Source organism: Ursus maritimus, unplaced genomic scaffold, assembly GCF_017311325.1.
Source record: "Ursus maritimus isolate PB19 unplaced genomic scaffold, ASM1731132v1 scaffold_27, whole genome shotgun sequence".
Taxonomy (NCBI): Eukaryota; Metazoa; Chordata; class Mammalia; order Carnivora; family Ursidae; genus Ursus; species Ursus maritimus.
In genome coordinates, this window is record NW_024425230.1 from 23538808 (window position 1) to 23560151 (window position 21344).

The 21344-nt window shown below is 38.8% G+C and overlaps 1 protein-coding gene across 1 annotated transcript in view; it reads left to right on the forward strand.

Annotated features, from left to right (window-relative positions):
• Window positions 1–21344, forward strand: part of ADAMTSL3 (ADAMTS like 3) — a 333594-nt gene that overhangs the window by 163452 nt on the left and 148798 nt on the right. Inside the window, exons 8-9 of the mRNA XM_040642874.1 lie at window positions 7728–7802; window positions 14430–14587. Coding sequence (XP_040498808.1) covers window positions 7728–7802; window positions 14430–14587 — 233 coding nt within the window. The remainder of the gene's footprint in view (window positions 1–7727; window positions 7803–14429; window positions 14588–21344) is intronic.

Below are 21344 nucleotides of genomic sequence, written 5' to 3' on the forward strand. Positions count from 1 at the left end.
CAACCATAATCTGTTCCTGCAGCATCTTCCAGGCTGCTGATTTGCACAATGACTATGGGATGTTGGTTTTCAAGGTTACAGTGGAGGCTGAGAATGGGGGATTATGGGACTAGGCAATTTAAAATGCCATAAAATTTGTTGTTCTTACGGAGTGTTTTTCTTGAATAAATTCTGCCCAGAATCCTGCAAGCCTTAGTTAATTTCCAGAATTTTGAAAATGTTGATTCTGACCATTTTTTCTAGTTGTTTTCATGAAGGAGTGGTTTCCAGAGTTCCTTACTCCATCATTTTTGCTTGCTTATTCAAATTAGTCTCTAAATAAGATCTGTACGTTGCATTTGTATGTTATGGCTCTTAATTCTTTTTTTTTAAATTATAAGTACGTCCTCCTCTCTTTTTATCCTTAATTATATTTGTTAATTTGTTTTTAATTATAAGTATGTCTTTTTTCCCCTTGATATTTATTTTTTAAGGAAACTGCTCATTTGTTTTACAGGTTTTCCCATAATCTATATTTTTCTCCATGATGTGGTTTAGTATGTGCCTTTGTACCCTACATTTCCTGTGAGTAGGTTGTTAGATATAAAGGCTTGATCATATTAAGATGTGTTTGTTTTGATAAGAATACTTTAAAGTTGGTGTTATATACTTCCCCTATTGCATCATATTAAGAGGCACATAATGTATGGTTTTCTGTCTTACTGTGATGCTATAGCTATGGATAATGAATGTTTAAATGATGACAATATATCAGTCCTTCATTTGTCAGCTTGGATACTTCTATAAAGAAAAACTTCACCTCATCAACTATTTGGTTCCCCTGAAGTATAATTTGTGTAGAAAGGCATGGTAAATGCATTATTTTTTTGTCTTTATTAATCAATTTTCAAAACAATGAGCTGATTTTTAGCATCCTCAGAATGTGACCAATGATTTTTTTCTAGTGTGATTAAGGACTTGAGGATTTAAACACATTTCATGTGATTCACTTCATTGCAGTTATTATTCTTATTAATGTTCAAATTGTCATATTTTTGCCCAGTTGGATACCTTTTATGTTGACTCTGAAGTCCTTTCACATAACTTTAGTTCAGTTCACATGACTCATGTCTTTGGGAGCTCCCTTACTTTTATTATTCCATAACAAAAATCTAGGATTATCTAGTTCATTTTCTGACCCAGACCTGGATTGAACCACTTTTAAAGAAGCCCTGGTTCTTTTTAGTGAGAAATGGTATTTGGAGACACCACATGAATACAAGGATGTTCGTTGTTATTGAGTTGGTTAATATTTATTGGCTTTTCAGGAGACACACTAAGAATAAATATTGGAATATATATATATGTAAAATATTGTATATTAATATATTAACATTTATATAAGTATAATATATAGCTATAAAAGATAGTTAAAATATACAATTAAATATTATACAAATATACAATTAATTATTAATTAAAATACAGGAAAGCAGTTTTTTAAATATCAGGATACTTTCTGAACTTTCTTGGAGGTTATAGGTTTTTTCCCCCTGTTTTATTGAAAAATAAGTGTCAAACATCACTGTATAGGTTTAAGGAATACAGCATGATGGTTTGACTTAATATATTGTGAAATGAGCACCATAGTATGTTCAGCTAACATCCATCTTCTCATATAGATACAATAAAAAGAAAGAAGAAAAGGAGTAAGGAAAAAAAGTCCTCCTTGTGATGAGAAAATTTCTCCTATATATTATACATCACTGTTAGCTATAGTCATCCTATTGTACATTATATCCTTAGTCTTTTTTATCTTATAACTGGAAGTTTGTACCTTTTGATCACTTTCTTCCAATTCCTCCTCCCCCCACCCTCTGCCTCTGGTAACCACCAGTCTGATTTGTTTTTCTATGAGTTTGTTCTTGTTTTGTTTGGTTTTTATATTCCACATATAAGTGAAATCATACAGTATTTGTTTTTCTCCATCTGACTTATTTTACTTAGCGTAATGCCTTTGAGGCCCATTTATGTTCTTGCAAATGATAAGATTTCCTCATTTTTTAATGGCTGAGTAATATTCCATTGTATACATATATACCACAACTTATATCTTTTCATCCATTGATGGACTCTTAGGTTGTTTCAATGTCTTGGCTATTGTAAATATGCCAGAGAACATGCAGGTTCAGATATCTTTTTGAGTTAGTGTTTTCATTTCCTTTGGATATATTCCCTGAAGTGGAATTGCTAGATCATATAACTGCTCTAGTTTTTTGAGGATACTCCATACTGTTTCCCACAGTGGGTGTTCCAATTTATAATCCCACCAACAGTGCATAAAAGTTTCCTTTTATCGTAATCCATCCCAGCATTTGTTATCTTTTGTCTTTTTGATTATGGCCATTCTAACATGCATGAGGTGATATCTCATTGTAGTTTTAATTTGCATTTCCCTAATGGCTAGTAATGTTGTGAATCTTTTCACATACTATTGGCCTTTGGTATATCTTCTTTGGAGATATGACTGCTCAGGTTCTTCTTTGCCCATTTTAAATTGGGGTTTTCTATGGACTATGAGAAACAAACTGAGGGCTTCAGAGGGGAGGGGGGTGGGGAAATGTGATAGACTGGTAATGGGTAGTAAGGAGGACACGTATTGCATGGTGCACTGGGTGTTATACGCAACTAATGAATCATCGAACTTTACATGAAAAACCAGGGATGTACTGTATGGTGAATAACATAATATAATAAAAAAGCATTAAAAAATAATAAAATAGGGGCACCTGGGTGGCACAGCGGTTAAGCGTCTGCCTTCGGCTCAGGGCGTGATCCCGGCGTTATGGGATCGAGCCCCACATCAGGCTCTTCCGCTATGAGCCTACTTCTTCCTCTCCCACTCCCCCTGCTTGTGTTCCCTCTCTCACTGGCTGTTTCTATCTCTGTCAAATAAATAAAATCTTTAAAAATAATAATAATAAAATAAATTGGGGTTTTCCTTTGTTTGTTTTGCTATTGAGTAGTATGAGTTTGTTATAAATTTTGGATATTAACCCCTTATCAGATATATGGTTTGCATATACTTTTTTCCATTCCATAGGTTGTCTTTTCACTTTGTTGATGGTTTCTTTTGCTGTGCAAAAGCTTTTTAGTTTGATGTAGTCCTATTTGTTGATATTTTATTTTGTTGCTTGTGCTTTAGGTGTTACATCAAAAAAATCATTACCGAGACCCATGTCAAGGAGCATGTATTCCTGTTTTCTTCTAGGAGTTACATGGTTTCATATCTTACATTCAAGTCTTTAATCTATTTCAAGTTAATTTTTGTGAGTGGTGTAAGATATGGGTCCAATTTCATTCTTTTACATTTGAAAAAAACTATTATTCCAGCATATTTATTGAAAAGACTGTCTTTTCTCTGTTGAGTATTCTTGCCTCCCTTGTCAAACGTTAGTTGACTGTATGTGCTTGGGTTTATTTCTGGGCTCTTGATACTTTTCCATTGGCCTATTTTGTTGTTGTTATGACCTACCACCACACTTTTTAAAATAATATTTATTTATTTATTTGAGAGCAAGAGCAAGAGCGCATGGAGGGGAGGGGCAGAGGGAAAGAGTCTTTTATTTATTTATTTGACACAGAGAGAGCACAAGTAGGCAGAGTGACAGGCAGAGAGGGAGGGAGAAGCAGGCTCCCTGCAGAGCAGGGAGCCCCATGTGGGACTTGATCCCAGGACCCTGGGATCATGACCTGAGCTGAAGGTAGACGCTTAACCAACTGAGCCACCCAGGTGCCCCAAGAAACAGAGTCTTGAGCAGACTCAGTACTGAGCACAGAGCCCAATGGGAAGGGGGGGGGCTAGATCTCACAACCCTGAGGTCACGACCTGAGTTGAAACCACTAGTTTGACACTCAACCCACTGTGCCACCCATGTGCCCCAACATTCCACACTGTTTTAGAAACTGTAGCTTTTTAAATATAGCTTCAAAACAAGAAGTTTGATGCCTCCTGCTTTGTTCTTCCTTCTCAGGATTTCTTTGGCTATTTGGGGTCTTTTGTGATTCCATGTAAATTTTAAGGGTATTTTTCTACTTCTGTAAAAAATGCTATTAAAATCTGAATAGGGATTGCATCAAATCTATAGATGGCCTTTGGTAGTACTGACATTTTAACAATATTAATTCTTCCAGTCCATGAACATAAGATACCTTTATATTTATATGTAACTTCTTCAATTTCCTTCATCACTGTCTTGCAGTTTTCAGAGTAGAGATCCTTCAAACCTTAGTTAAATTTATCCCTAAATGTTGTTTTTGATGCTCTTGTAAATGGGATCAATTTCTTTACTTTTTTTCCAGAAGATTTATTGTTAGTGTATAGAAATGCTGCTGATTTTTGTATGTTAATTTTATGTTAAGCCTTTAGGATTTTCTATACAGTTGACCCTTGAACAACGATGGGTTTGAACTGCATGGTCTACTTATATGTAGATTTTTATTTGTGATAAATACAGTCCAGCACTGTAAATGTATTTCCTCTTCCCTATGACTTTCTTGAAAACATTTTCTTTTCTTTAGCTTATTTTATTGTAAGAATACAGTGTATTATACATATAACATACAAAATATCTCTTCATCAACTGTATGTTATCGGTAAGGCTTCTGGTCAATATTAGGCTATTAGCAGTTAAGTTTTGAGGGAAGTTATGTGCAGATTTTTGATGGCTTGAGTGGTTTTTGCCACTAACCTCTGCATTGTGCAAGGGTCAACTTTATAAAAAATCATGTCATTTGCAAATAGAGACAATTATACTTCTTCCTTTCCAATTCTGATACCTTTTATTTCTTTTTCTTGCCTTATTGCTCTAGATAGGACTTCCAGGACTGTGTTGCATAGGAGTGGTGAGAATGGGAGTCTTTTTTGTTCCTGATCTTAGAGGAAAAGCTTTCAACCTTTCACCATTGAGTATGATGCCGGCTGTGAGCCTGTCATATATTGCCTTTAATATGTTGAGATATGTTTGTTCTATGCCTAATTTGCTAAAAGTTTTTATCATGAGTGGATATTGAAGTTTGTCAAATGCTTTTTCTGTTTTTATTGAGATAATCATAGGATTCTTTCTTTCATTCTATTAATGTATCACATATATAAATATATATGTTGAACCATTCTTGAGTCCCAGGAAATAAATCCTACTTGATTGTGGTGAATGATCATTTCAATGTGCTATTGAATTTGGTTTGCTAGTATTTTATTGAGAATTTTTGCATCTATATTCATCAGGGATATTGGCCTGTAATAGATTTTTTCTTCTTGAAGTTTTACTTGACAATTTACAAATAATGGTATTTAAAAATTTTTCTAACATATATTCCTATAAGTTATTTATTTTCTAATTACATTGAATAAGATAAGGATCTCCAGAAGAGTATGGAAAAGATGGTGATGATAATCCTTGCTTTGTTACTATGATGGAAGTAATTCTAATGTTTCACCATGAAATCTGCTCATGGCTTCTGATTCTTTATCAAATTGAGGCTGTTTCTTTCTATCCTTGGCTTTAATAGGAATCTTATTATAATGTATACTGTATTATCAGACACCTTTTTATATTAATTTAAATGATGATAATGTTTACCTTCTTTGATCTGTTAATACAACCAGTTACATTAACAAGTTTTATGTTGTCAGTAATTCATTTTTAGAATATATTCTGTTAACTCATGATGTATAATTCTTATGATAGAATTCTGGAATTAATTTGCTTTGTTTTATTTATTATTTTTATATATTCATAGTCATAATTATATGAGGTTTATCTGTTTATTTTTGTGCTCTCTGTGTTTGGTTTGGGTATCTGAGTTATTTTAGTTGTACATTTCTGAGAACCTTTCAATCTTTTCATGTGCTTACCTGTTACTTAAGATTTTGCAAAACTCACCCAGTAAAACTTTTGGGCCCTGGTCCTTTTTTTTTTTTTTTTTTTTTCATTTTCTACCTTCTTTTATAAAAAATGTTTTTAGCTTTTGAATATTGTATTCGAAAAGTAACTCATCAGTGCATTGTCACTATCCAAAACAAAAAATATAGAACTATAGTTCCAATTTCTCCTCATCCTGAGTATTATTTTCTGGTTTTGTTTTTTTTTTTTTTTTTTTTTGATGTTGGCCATCCTAATAGATGTGAAGTGAGATCTCATTATGGTTTCGATTTGCATTTCCCTAAAGACTAGTGATGTTGAGCATGTTTTTATGGATGTATTGACCATTTGTATATTCTGTTGAGAGAAATGTCTGTTCAAGTCCTTTGCTCATTTCTACTTTGGGTTGTTTGTTTGTTGTTGTTGTTGAGTACAGGTTCTTTATATGTTCTGGATACTAACCCTTTATCTGATATGTGATTTGTAAACATTTTCTCCCGTTCCATGGGTTGCTTTTTTACTCCATTGATAGTATCTTATGATGCACAAAAGTTTAATTGTGATGTAGTCTAGTTTATTTATTTTTTCATGTATTGCCTGTGCTTTTTGGTGTCATATCCAAGAAATCATTGCCCATATATATTGCTTTTTAACTTTCTTTTTTATTCATCAGTATGTATGTTGGCTTGCTTTCTACATCAAGCCCTATAGCTTCTTATCATTACTTTTATCAGGCGTAGAGTATTCCTTAGTACAGAAATACCATTGTTTGTTTAATCTCTCCTATAATGGTGGACATTTAAATGCTGTCCATTGTTTTGTGTTTTTTGCGTGTATGCATGCATGTGTGTATTTTGCATGTATGCATGTATTTTGCATGTATGCATGTTAGGAATAAACAAACAGAAAATTTGGAAAGAATATTTATCTGAGTTTTAGAAGTGATCTCTGGGCAGCAGGATTAGAAATAGTTTTATTTTATCTTCTTGCTTATTTGCATTTTTAAATTTTCAATAATAAGCAGATATTTTTATCTAATAAAAACTTATAAACAAGTCAGCAAACGTAGTAACATCCTTTGATCCAACAATTTTGCCCCAGAATTTATCCAAGAAATTTGTTCTCCCTAAGTTAAACAAACAAAAACAACATCTGCTTGAAAGTAATTCATATTATTGATAATATGCTAATTCCATTTAGTAACAGGCTTAATGTTTAAATCGGGGACTACTGGGGTAAATTTTATATATGAGCCTAGGTTATTATGAAGCCATGAAAGTTAATTTCAGAATGTGTAACAGCATGAAAGCAAAAAACATCTCTGAAGACTAGGATTGCCCCAAGGTAATGATCTAGGCCAGGGTCGTCAAACTTTGTGCTGTGTAGGACTAGATAGTAAATGGATTAGGCTTTGTGAGCCTTGTTGTCTTGGTTACTACTACTCAACTCTACCTTCAGGGTAGGGTAAAGCAGCCTTAAGTGAATGCCTGTGGCCAGATTTGGCCCAAGGGCCCTACTTTGAGGCCCCTGCCCCCAGCCCCTCATCAAAGCACATCAGGAGGCCTGGGGGAGGAAGGCAGTTGAGGTGGTAGGCCAGTGGATTCATTTTAAACTTTTCTTTAATGTTTTTTAAAGATGCGTTTAATGAAATTATGAGTAGTATGACTATGGCTTATACACAGTAGGTGCTTTCCAGAGATTTCTTGACTGTATGATGGAAGTGGAGTTCAAGAACCCTTGGCAAGTGCTCCTCTTTTGATTGACTTGCTTATCTTGATAGGCCTTTTGACCATTTGACTACATTTGTCTTGCATTCTTTCCTAGGGGAAGAAAATATAATTGCTGTTCCTCTGGGAAGTCGAAGTGTAAGAATTACAGTGAAAGGACCCGCACATCTTTGTAAGTACAATTTAATCCTAACATGTTTTTGTTTCCTGATAGTTTATTTAGCCAAAAAAAAAAAAAAATCTTTCTTTGTGTTAATGGGTAGGTAGGAAAATACCTCAAGGATTTTGGCAGCCACTCCAAAATCATTTATATCAGTAGGGAATGACCAATACTCCGATTTTCCTGTTCTCATGCCCCAGTGCTTGGAAATACACCAGCTCGGAATTAACCTCCTTGTGGGAGAGGAAATCAAGTTGTACGGGAAATAAACTATTTTTATGGGGAGAGTAGAATAGTATTCAAGAGTTTTCTAGAGATTTTAAAAGTTTGGGGCAAAAATAAATTTTTTTTTAAAACACAGAACCATATCAGTGATTATAGCTGAAAAGTATAAGCTTTGTTGCCAACACATTGCAACTTCAGGTCCAGGGGCAGCGAAAATAAACACTGGTTTTCCAGAATATGGAGTTTGAAATGATAGAAGATTGCCACTATATTGTTTCTTTGGCCGAAATCAGATGGCATCTCCTCTTTGTTTTTTGGTCTCTTAGGACCTAACAGAACAGGAAATAGTGGAGTTTGTCTGTTTCTTTCCCAAGGTCTCCTTGTGGCCAGAAGCAGGACTTTCTTAGTCTCTTTCATAGGAGAATTCGTCTCTGCCAAGACTGGCTCCCTGGCTTTGAAGAAGCTTGCTGAGTTCAGCCATCTCTTCCCGAAAAGGACAAAACAATACTTACAGCTATTTTAAAAGCTACACAAATCAAGGTCCAGTGGATCAAAGTGCTACATAGATTGCCTTTTCTTCTTTTTTTCTCTTTTTTTTCCTGAGCCACCACTCTAGATTTTTGACTTGTAAAATTTTCTCTGGGTCACAAGCATCATGTTTTTGGTAGCTTTTAAGTGTGTGTGTGTGTGTGTGCGTGTCTATTTGCATATTTTGAATTCAGTACTAATATTCCGCCAGTAATGTTCTTTGAGGAAAGTTTATGTCAAAATGTTTAAGTAAAAATGTCTAAGATCACCAATAATGGAGATTAAAATCTTGAAAAAACAGGAAATTCTGTAGTACATCATGATCAGAGAAGCAAGAGAACATCTTTGGGGCAGTAAGCATGAACCATTGTTTGAAACTCTTTTTTTTTTTTTTTACCCTTTATTTTATCAATTATGACTAAAAGGGTGTGACCAATTTTTTTTTTTTTAACTAAAATACTAAAATGCTTACAATCCTATAATGGTCACTGCATTCAAGGCTTTCTATGTAAGGAAACATCAAAACATTTTCTATGCTTTTTATTATTTATTTATTTTTTAAAGATTTTATTTATTTATTTGAGAGAGAGAGAATGAGAGAGACAGAGCATGAGATGGGGGAGGGTCAGAGGGAGAGGCAGACTCTGTGCTGAGCAGGGAGCCCGATGCAGGACTCGATCCCCGGACTCCAGGATCATGACCTGAGCCAAAGGCCCTCGCTCAAGGAACTGAGCCACTCAGGTGCCCAGCATTTTCTAAGCTTTTTAAAATGGCTTAAAGCCTATAGCTCTTGGTGAGAGTAAATCTTCATCCTTACAAGCGTGAACTTGGTTTTTGAAAACAGGTAAAAAACATTCAGATCCAAATTTTGTGAATCATTTGAGGGAATCACATTGGAACATACAGTTTGGGATTCAAAAATACAAAGTACTGAATCTTACTAGTAGTGTTGTTCGTAATAACCATAAAGTGGAAACAACCCAAATGTCCATCAGTTGGTGGATGAATAAAATACGACAATGTGGTGTATCATTTAGCTGTAACAGAGAACGGAGCACGACACAGGCTACCACATGGATGGTCGGTGCTGAGTGAAAGAAGCCAGTTGCAAAAGGCCACATATGATTCCATTTATATAAAATGTCCAGAAAAAGCAAATCTAGGGAGACAGAAGGTAGCTTGGTGGTTGCCTGGGGCTGGGGGAAGTCGGGTTGGTGGGGAGATGGGGGCATGACTGCCCGTGGGTATAGCGTTTCTTTTGGGGATGACAAAAATGTTCTAAACTTAGATCATGGTGATGTTTTCACAACTCCGTGAATATACTGAAATCGTTAAACTGGGTTATAAATGGCGAATTTAATGGCATGTGGATTTTATGGCATTTCAAAAAGATGTTTAAAGAAATATTCAGTGGCTGGGCCCAATTTCCTCATGATGCGAAGGCGATTCCCAAAATTCAGCTCCAAAACTAGGTTTGTAAGTTCCAAAACCAGAATACATAGACAGTAAACAGAATAAACAAAGATGAATACTTGGAGGCAAAATATTCATTTACATGCAAATATGTTCTGGCTTATTAAATATGACTTTATACTCAAAACTGGCACTGTTCCAAGAACAGGGCTCAAAAATGTTCCCATTGCTCCAAAGGTGACAGAACCGTTGCTTGGAATACTTCTCCTCTGAACCGTCCTGTAGTTGGCTCTGGAAGGGTTCCCGAAAGTTATCCTTCTCTGATGATGAATAGAACTGGCTTCGTTTACAAAGGGTTTAGTTAACATTTCTGAACATCTAAATATAGACATAGTTTTATTTTCTTGATTTATATTACTGTTTCCTTAATTTTTTACTTGAAACAAAGATATATTCCTGAAATAAAGCTTACTTTGCTGTAATAAATCATTCTTTTAAAATCTGTATTAACTACAACCCTCCAAAAGGCTCCATCATGAAGAACTGAGTACACCCAGTAATGTTAATGTCACTCTCTTTGCCATGGAACGGAATGTCTCTCTTAACCTATTTTCTAGAGGTGTGAAGATCCTAAACTTCCAGTCCTGTCCCACACCTGGCCCCAGCACTGTCCCAACTGCATTGTCCCAAATTTCCCTAAAACTTCAAAAATAGAAGCCGTAAGAGGATTCCTGCCAAAGAGATTTTATTGTGGCAAAACTTCAGCATTAAATGTGTTTGATTAGCAATAGAGTTGAGAGGCCAAGATGTCATAAACTGAAAACCTCCCTTGTTGATAGGGAGAATCATTCTGTTGTTGCTGTTTGGGGGTTTTTCTTGTCCTCTAAGGGCCTGTTGATGACCATATACAGACATATACAGTTGACCTGTGAACAATGTGGGGCTTGGGGGTGCCAACTTCTGCACAGTGGAGAATGTGTATAAAACTTTTGACTCCCCCAAAACCTTTTTTTTTAAATAGATTTTATTTATTTGAGAAAGAGAGAGAGAGAGAGAGCACATGTGCCTGCACAGGGGAAGGCTCGCTGAGCAGGGAGCCTGATATTGGGCTCGACCCCAGAACCCCAGGATGATGACCTGAGCCGAAGGCAGACACTTAACCGACCAATCTACCCAGGTGCCCTGACTCTCCCCAAAAGCTTAACTGCTAACAGCCTACTGTTGAGCAGAAGCCTTACTGACAGCATAAACAGTCAGTTGACACGTATGTTGTATGTTATTTGTATTATACACAGTATTCTTACAAGCAGGTAAGCTAGACAGAAGAACATGGGATTAAGAAGGTCATAAGGAAGAGAGAATACATTTACAAAACTGGACTGTGTTTAGGAAAAAAAAAATCCCTCTATCAGCAGACCTGCACAGTTCAAACCCATGTTGTTCAAGGGTCAACTCTAAAAATACAAACACAGATGCCTACTGCCCAAAGCACGTGGACACTGGATCACGATGGCATGTGCTGGAAAATACCACTCGACTCCAAGCCTCGGTTTGGTGTATTTATAAGTGACTTCGCTGTGCCGAATGCTCGTTATGTGTTTACCTAACGATAGTTCTGGGCCTCAGCCTGCAAGGAGCCTTTTCGGGATGGTTAGCAGGAGGCCGCCTCTTCTGAAGGAAGCCTGGACGGTACTTCTCCTGCACACCCTTCCTCTGGAAGCTCCAGGATGCCTTCCTCATCTTCGTAGTCATCATTGCTTTTATTAACAACTGCGATGGATCCAAATACTTAAAGGCACCATCATAGACTCAAGTTCTGAAAATTTGGGGGATTCAAGAGGGCCTGAGGAGGAGGAAGAAGTCAGCAGTGGACAGCAGGGAGGAAGGTCCATACCCTCGGCTGTCCACAGTGGTGGGTGTGCTTATGGGCTTCCTGGGGTCTCCACCCAGCATGAACCCTCTTGCTGCAGAAACCGTAGAGGGGTCTGGGAAGGCTCTGAGAGCTCAAGGACCGTGTGTGCTGGTCTCACGAGCCATGAATTATACATTATCCCCATAGGGCTGCAGTCGAATACAGTGGAATGCTAGAAATTAATAAAACAAACCTGTATTTATAAGTCAGTGCATCATCTGAATTGTTGCTTTTCACCAACCCTTATTCTGTCACTTATTTTAAGGGGCATAGGCACTAAGGAGAGGCAAATTTACCGTCTGCAAAAAATGACAACTTTTGAAAAACTCCGCTGGCCTCGGCCTCACCCAGAGATTCATCACATTGGCTTTGTCAATCCAGTTGTCAGAACCATTTGTATCAATGAACTCCACCTTCATCAGATCACTTCCCCTGTCTTTATTCGCCCACTTCTGACCCCATTACACAACAGAGGTCAGAGCCCCCGCCTTCTATTTCCTATATATGCAACTGGTGTTTGTGACCTACAGAGCTGGAAGCCTCTTTGAAATCATTGCATTGAAGACATTTTATCACAAGCATATGGATGGTTGGATATTGGACTTGGATAATTCACATGCACTTGAAAACTGGTTTTGCTCCTTGAGTTCTCTTGTCTTTGCCACTAAAGGTCTTGGATGCTGTCCAAAGTAATGGACTAGACGACACCAAAACACAAAACACCAGGACTAGACTAACAGAAATGCCGGCCTTTGATTTTAGAGGGTGGCTGTCCTGCTGGTCTTCCCTTCCTCCCAGATGCTGACACCCCACAGTAGTTCTGCAGTCCGATGGCACTCGGGATGCTGTGGTCCAGAAGGCTAATGCCGAGCACAGAACACTATTTGAATTTAGTTAGCTCATTTCAGGCTGAACCTCAGTCTAGAAGCTCAGTGTTTTGCCGGGCTTCTGTGGGGGTGGATTTTGTCCAGCATCACTCTGTGTCGTGATATGGTCGGAATGCTCACTGCGTCTCCTTTCCTTTAGAGGACTAATCCACCCAGGGGAGGGCCTTCTTACCATCTCCAGCTCCCCACCTCATTTTTACTGACAGCTCACTTTATAACACTCAGTTTTATATCTTCATTGGAACTAGGAAATGAATTTAATCTCACACTTTCCAAAAATCTGTGGTCATGGAGATCAGGGCCAACGTGGTTGGGGTTTTGTGTGCCTAAGAGTAGCCAGCAGTATTCTTCGACCGCTAATGACTCCTGCAGATCAAGGAGCTCATGTCCAGCCTTCGAATTTTCCCAGAAAAGTTCCCAGCCTGCCTGTCAGGCATAATCAGGGTTGTCTCCTAATGCCTGTTACGCAGTCTGTCCAGGATGCATGGATTCCTGCAGATGCTCCAAGGGCAGAGAGAAATCAAAGGGAAACAGCCAAGCATAGTGGCATGCAGATGGCAGCCCCCCTTGCCCGACGGTTTTGTTATGTTTTATCAGCTTTCCTGGGGTTCGGGTTCTGTTGTGTCCTTTGTTCAGGGTGGTCAAACAGCCACTAATTATCTGTAAATCAAGCGTAGGTTTCAGAGTAGAAGAGGACCTGCGGGATTGTCTGCTCTGACGCCACGTTTTAGAAATGAGGCAGTGAAAACCCAAGGCATAGAGACAGAGCTGCGGTCAGAAATGCAGGTGCTCCAACCCCTAGCTTTGCTTTTTTTTTTTTTTTCAAGAATTGCCTCTTTCAACCTCAGATCAGGTCCAGTAAGGATGGTGATATTTACAAAATGAAAGGGGGAAAAAAAGGAAGGAAAGAAAAATCATTTAAATAAAGTAGAAATGCTATCTGGGTTAAACTGTGGACATTTTTCCGTAGGAGATCTAAAAGCCCTTCTGTTCATATAAAAGCAAATGTGAATAAAGTGGTAACGTGCAGGACAGAGGTCTTTGTGGTGATGTAACAGTTCTGTATCTTGATCGCGCTGATGTGTGAGAGGTGCCGTTGAACGTGGTACAGGTGCTCACGTTGTACCAGTGGTTATTTCCTGGCGTTGATATTGTACTCTTGTTACGTAAAATGTAACCATTCCTTTGGGTAAAACTGGATAAACAGTACATATGACCTCTCTACTATTTTGGCACCTTCCTGCGAATCTCTGATTATTTCAATACAAAAAGTGTATTTTTTTAAAAAAAAAATCAACTTCAAAACTCATGGTGATTTTGTCTAAATAAAAGGCTGGGTTTAAGATCTTCTCAATGGATGATAAAAGGAGTAACATATCTTTACTTTGAATAATAGAGGCCTCATGAAAAAGTATGAAGAAAGAGGCATTCTCTCTTTCCTCTTATTGTAGAAATGGCTCCAAAGAGTTGAGTAGACCTCATTGGACCTGACCAGTGTCGCTCTGGACAACTAAAAAGCTTACATGTGTATTCCACCGATCTGAGTCAATGTACAGCAAGTGGGTATCTTGATACTGTGCTGCTATCATATGCTGATACAGGTAGTGAATTATTTTTTGAAATAGAATGCTTTGAAGACAGTCCTCTCATTTAAATTCTCTTTTTAAATTTTAGTTATTGAATCAAAAACACTTCAAGGAAGCAAAAAAGAACACAGCTTTAACAGCCCGGGAGTGTTTGTCCTAGAAAACACCACCATTGAATTTCAGAGGGGCTCAGAGAGGCAGACCTTTAAGATTCCAGGACCGCTGATGGCTGATTTCATTTTCAAGGTAGGCTGAGCCTCTTCGTCAGCGCCCTGCCTCTGAGCCCGAGCACGTCTTGAGTTTCCACGACACCGAGTGTGTCCCGCAAAGTCGTCAGTAATCATTTTTGCACAGAGCATGGATCACTGATCTTTCCATCATGCCAGTGGGTTCCTAAACATTGTTCAGCTCTCTCCAGTGTCCGCTTCTCAGCCCCACTAGTTAAGAAACAACTTCACTTTTACAGGGCGAGGTAGTTTTCACGTTTGTAGACTCCGGGCGTGTTCAGTTAAACCCCTAGATGGAGTTTGGTGAAAACGATCCGTGGTTAAACAGTCCCCATCTGAATCCGGTGCCGTGCCGCTGTGCGTGCCCTCTCTTTCCTGGCAGAGCATGGCAGAGAAGACGGAGGCTTGTCCCTTCCCTTCCTTCTTTGTTTCTCAGTTGTGTCTCCTTACACGCACTCATCAGCCACTGTCCCAAGGGACCCTCCTCAGAACTCTCCTTGCGCGTAACCGCGAGCCTGTGCCCCCCTCTGGGTGAATCCCAGTGCATCTTTCCTCAGGCAGACGATATGAAGCGTACTGGCCGATAATACTTCCAAGGTGACACAGTGTGAAAGTCCTTCTGATAAAATTCAGAATACCTCAGATGTGAGAAAAGGAAAGGGTGTTTCAGTGGGTCATTTTGTCCCATCCCTCTTCGGGAACTCCTTCTAAATGGAAATGGAGGAAAGCAAGTAGCCCTCCTTGCCAGCAATGGCTTTACCTACACAAACACCCAATGCCTTCAGAAAGCACTGCCTGTGTGCCACATAGGTATTTGTGAGAGAATGTTCTGGTCGCAGACCCCTGTCCCATGCTCCTGTTGAGCCTGCAGTGTGACCAGCCAAGGGATGGGCTGCACAGTTGCTTTGAAATTTTGAGTTTTAAATGGTTGACTTTTAAAAATCAAGAATTGTAACATTGAAGTGCCGGGTTTTTTTTTTCTCCTTCTCTTTATTTTATTATTTTTTTATTATGTTACATTAGTCACCATACAGTACTTCATTAGTTTCTGATGTGGTATTCCATGATTCATTGTTTGCATATAACACCCAGTGCTCCATGCAAAACGTGCCCTCCTTAATACCCATCACCAGCCAAACTATCCCCCAACCCCCCTCACCTCTGAAACCCTCAGTCTGTTTCCCGCAGTCCATAGTGTTTCATGGTTCATCTCCCCCTCCTATTTCCCTCTCCCTTCATTTTTCCCTTCCTTCTCCTAATGTCTTCCATGCTATTCCTTATGTTCCCCATATGAGTGAAACCATATGATAATTGTCTCTCTCTGCTTGACTTATTTCTCTTAACATAATCCCTTCCAGTTCCATCCATGTCAGTGCAAATGGTGGGTACTCATCCTTTCTGATGGCTGAGTAATATTCCATTGTATATATGGACCACATCTTCTTTATCCATTCGTCTGTTGAAGGACATCTTGGCTCCTTCCACAGTTTGGCTATTGTGGACATTGCTGCTCTGAACATTGGGGTGCAGATGCCCCTTCTTTTCACTACATCTGTATCATTGGGATAAATACCCAGTAGTGCAATTGCTGGGTCATAGGGTAATTCTATTTTTAAGGTCTTGAGGAACCTCCATACTATTTTCCAAAGTGGCTGCACCAGCTTGCATTCCCACCAACAGAGTAAGAGGGTTCCCCTTTCTCTACATCCTTTCCAACATTTGTTCTTTCCTGCCTTGTTAATTTTTGCCATTCCGACTAGTGTAACATGATATCTCAATGTAGTTTTGATTTGAATTTCCCTAATGGCTAATGATGTTGAACACTTTTTCATGTGCCACTCGTATGTCTTCTTTGGAGAAGTTTCTGTTCATGTCTTCTGCCCATTTTTTGACTTGATTATTTGTTTTTGGGTGTTGAGTTTGATAAGTTCTTTATAGATCTTGGATACCAGCCCTTTATCTGTAGTGTCATTGCAAATATCTTCTCCCATTCCATGGGCTGCCTCTTTGTTTTGTTGACTGTTTCCTTTGCTGTGCAGAAGCTTTTTATCTTGATGAAGTCCCAAAAGTTCATTTTCGCTTTTGTTTCCCTTGCCTTTGGAGACGTGTCTTGAAAGAGGTTGCTGTGGCCAGATATGGATCCTCAACTCTATCGTCAACTAATCTTTGATAAAGCAGGAAAAAATATCCAGTGGAAAAAAGACAGTCTCTTTAGTAAATGGTGCTGGGAAAATGGGACAGTTACATGCAGAAGAATGAAACTTGACCATTCTCATATACCATACATAGAGATAAAGTAAATGGATGAAAGACCTCAGTGTGAGACAGGAATCCTGCTTCTCTTTAAAAATGGGAACATCTGACTACTAGCTGACCCGTGGTCATAGCAGTCGTTGGCTGCAGCTGGGTACCAGTGGCTTTCCCATCCGGGCACACTGATGTACCATGGTCCACACTGCTCCCTGTTGTGTTCCTAATGTTAAAGGCACGAGTGTCAGTTCATAGATGTTGAGGTTGTCATTCACAGACATTATCTGCCATTCATGGACGTTTAAGTGACTTCTGTGTCAGACCCTTAAAGCATCAACCCAGTGTTATTCTTGGACGATAGCATTGTGAAAGGCTTTGGGGAAGCCATAATTGTCATCTTTCTTTCCTTCTATTCTTTCTCCCTGGTGCATCGTTATGCCTAAGTTCTTCACTTGTTTTGCTTCTCTTAGGGTTTTCCCATTTGATTTCTGAGCAGTAAAACACTCACACGTACACACACACGCACACATGCATGCGTGCGTACAGGCACCTTATTTTTATTATTTTTTGTCCTCTTCTCATTCCTCCTTAGACTACCTGTGTTCTTTTCAAGTCAACTTGGAGATATCTGTGTAGGAGGTGTTAGTAAAGTGATGGAATGGAAAAAGTAGCCACAAAAATTACCATTTCAAGATATTGTTGGGTTGCAGTATCAACATGGAAAGTATATTGTTTATTGATACCAAACATAAACACTCACACACACACACGTAAACTGTATATTTCTGCAGGTGTGTGTGTACACATTTTCTTAAGATTTGAGAGGATACACCCCAAAGTGAAAACATGAAAAAACAATGCTTCTTTTAGACAAGATAGGTGCTTTGGGGGAGTGATCTTAGCTTTACTTAGAATATTCCAATACTTAAAACAATTCTTAAAGAGAAGAATACAGTCTTATATCACTTGCGTAATTAAAAATTATTTTACATCTTCTTACCCAGATTACGTGTTCACCTCTTAACAGGATACATTTCAGTAGCATGAGTCTGAATTAGTACTATCTTCTATTTTCTACTCTGGGTTCTGGTTCCCTCAGATTTCATAAACAATCCTGGGCTGTCACTTCAACCCCAGGGAAGCTTTTGATCTCTCTTGACTGTAAAGGTTTTTAAAAATATAGATCCATCAGAGAAGGTGTTACACACAGCTGTCTGACTCACAGAGAACTAGAGCCTGATTCACATGCCTACAGCCGTTTGCTTCCACAAATGTGGTGTGCACTTGGTGGGAGAGAATTTGGCAAAATCAGACACTGTGATGAAGCAAGAATGACTCTTATGTTGTTTTTTCCCTGACTTAAAAGCTTGTCCAAATAATGTGGGTTTCTAGGGAATATACTTTTCCATCCCTTACCTTTTTTTTTTTTTTTTTTTTGCTGGGAGCACTGGAGTAGGACAGCCTGTGTTATTGCTGAGGTGGGCAGCTCTGCTTCCACTCATGTCTTCACGGCTCATCACGCAATCAAGTCATGTCTGAGCAGGAGGTTAAAAGAGCAGGTCAGGTCGCGGATGATGGTCAGCCGCGTGTCTCACTGTATCTCTTTTCCTTCCCATCGACCAAGAGCGGTTGGTCTAAAACTGGAACACCTGGCTTCAACCTGAGGTGGCAGAATGGAGACCAGCTCTGCCCGCTCAGTGCAAACATAGTGCAGGCGTGGCTGTGCTGAGGGATATTGAGGCACACTCTTCCATTCGGTCATAGATTAGACCTTACTTCATGGACTTTAATAAATAGACTGTTGAAAACCACTGTCTTCTGACATCATGAGTGACTTCTGAAGGCATCGGTGAGATGTTAGATTCCTTTGTGGGTTATTGTTCAGACTGTAAAGTCTAGCAGTTCACTGTACCAGTGAGACAAAAACATTTTTTCGACTTTTTCAGAAGCTATATTTTCATGATCGGGCCATTTTGAAAATGACATTTTTTCCCCTTCCCAGTGGGTTTCTCATTATAGATTCTTGTTTTCCTGAATGATCTGTTTCTCATGGATGACCTTTGTCATAGCACTACGGAGTCACGGTATTTTGCGTGAGAGCCCTGGAAGTATTCTTATTTCGCTTTTTGAGTGTGTGTATGCTGCCACCAGGTAGCAGTAGAGAGTCTCGATCAAGTACTTTGTGCTGTAGGCCCTGTTGATTGGAGGGTACGATAGGCACTCTCTGCTCAGTGAGAATTTACCGAACATCTGCGTCTGGGAGAAGATGGTCGTGAATATCAATTTTAAGTGTATGCCCACAAGAACAAAATGAAATGGCTTTCGTAAAGACGTCTCTTACCGTGGTTCACTGTTTCTAACTCTGCTGGTAGCTTTCCCTGTCTTTTACAACATATCCATCTTAAGGGAGAGAAAAAAGTTCCTCCTCCTCATGGTCTGAAATCCTTTGTGCTCCAGATGTCCCTCATCTTTCTCCGGGTTGGGTATTTTGTGTGTCTGTAGGAAACCATTTTCTTTTATTTATTTTTTTATTTTAATGTGGTTTTTTTTTTATTATATTAGTCACCATACAGTACATCCCTGGTTTCTGATGGAAAGTTCGATGATTCATTAATTGCGTATAACACCCAGTGCACCATGCAATACGTGCCCTCCTTACTACCCATCACTGGTCTATCCCATTCCCCCACCCCCCTCCCCTCTGAAGCCCTCAGTTTGTTTCTCAGAGTCCATAGTCTCTCATGCTTCATTCCCCCTTCTGATTACCCCCCCTTTCTTTATCCCTTTCTTCCCCTACCGATCTTCCTAGTTCTTATGTTCCATAGATGAGAGAAATCATATAATTGTCTTCTTTCTCTGCTTGACTTATTTCACTTAGCATTATCTCCTCCAGTGCCATCCATATTGCAGCAAATGTTGAGAACTTGTTCTTTCTGATAGCTGAGTAATATTCCATTGTATATATGGACTACAACTTCTTAATCCAGTCATCTGTTGAAGGGCATCTCGGCTCCTTCCACGATTTAGCTATTGTGGACAATGCTGCTATGAACATTGGGGTGCATATGGCCCTTTTCTTCACTATGTCTGTATCTTTGGGGTAAATACCCAGTAGTGCAATGGCTGGGTCACAGGGTAGCTCAATTTTTAACTTTTTAAGGGACCTCCACACTGTTTTCTAGAGTGGCTGTACCAACTTGCATTCCCACCAACAATGTAGGAGGGATCCCCTTTCTCCACATCCTCTCCAGCAATTGTTGTTTCATGCCTTGTCAATTTTTGCCATTCTAACTGGCGTAAGGTGGTATCTCAGTGTGGTTTTGATTTGAATTTCTCTGATGGCTAATGATTTTGAACATTTTTTCATGTGTCTGTTAGCCATTTGTATGTCTTCATTGGAAAAGTGTCTGTTCATATCTTCTCCCCTTTTTTTGATTTGTTTATTTGTTTCTCGTGTATTGAGTTTGAGAAGGTCTTTGTAGATCTTGGATACCAGTCCTTTATCTGTAGTGTCATTTGCAAATATATTTTCCCATTCCGTGGGCTGCCTCTTAGTTTTTCTGACTGTTTCCTTGGCTGTGCAGAAACTTTTAATCTTGATGAAGTCCCATAAATTCATTTTATCTTTTGTTTCTCTTGCCTTTGGGGGTGTATCATGAAAAAGATTGCTTTGGCCGATGTCGTAGAGGTTGCTGCCTATGTTCTCCTCTAGAATTTTGATGGATTCCTGTCTCACATCGAGGTCTTTCATCCATTTGGAGTTTATTTTTGTGTATGGTGTGAGATAGTGGTCAAGTTTCATTCTTTTGCATGTAGCTGTCCAATTTTCCCAGCACCATTTATTGAAGAGACTGTCTTTTTCCCACCGGATGTTTTTTCCTGCTTTATCAAATATTAGTTGCCCAAAGAGCCGAGGGTCCATTTCTGGGCTCTCTATTCTGTTCCATTGGTCTATGTGTCTGTTTTTGTGCCAGTACCATGCTGTCTTTGTGATCACAGCTTTGTAGTACAGCTCGAAATCCGGCTATAGTTTCTAGAATATAGATCCTTTACGTCTCTGGTTAACTTAATTCCAAGGTAACGTATGGTTTTTGGTGCTATTGTAAATGGGATGGATTCCCTAATTTCTCTTTCTTCGGTCTCATTATTCGTGTATAGAAATGCAACTGATTTCTGAGCATTGATTTTGTATCCCACCACATTACTGAATTGCTCTATAACTTCTAATAGTTTGGGAGTGGATTCTTTTGAGTTTTCCATATAGAGTATCGTGTCATCTGCGAAGAGAGATGTTTCTGACTTCTTCTTTGCCGATTTGGATACCTTTTATCCCTTTTTGTTGTCTGATTGCTGTTGCAAGGACTTCTAGTACTATGTTAAATAATAGTGGCGAGAGTGGGCATCCTTATCGTGTTCCTGATATTAAGGGAAAGGCTTCCAGCTTTTCCCCATTGAGAATGATATTTGCTGTAGGCTTTTCATAGATGGTTTTTATGAGATTGAGGAATGTACTCTCTATTTCTACA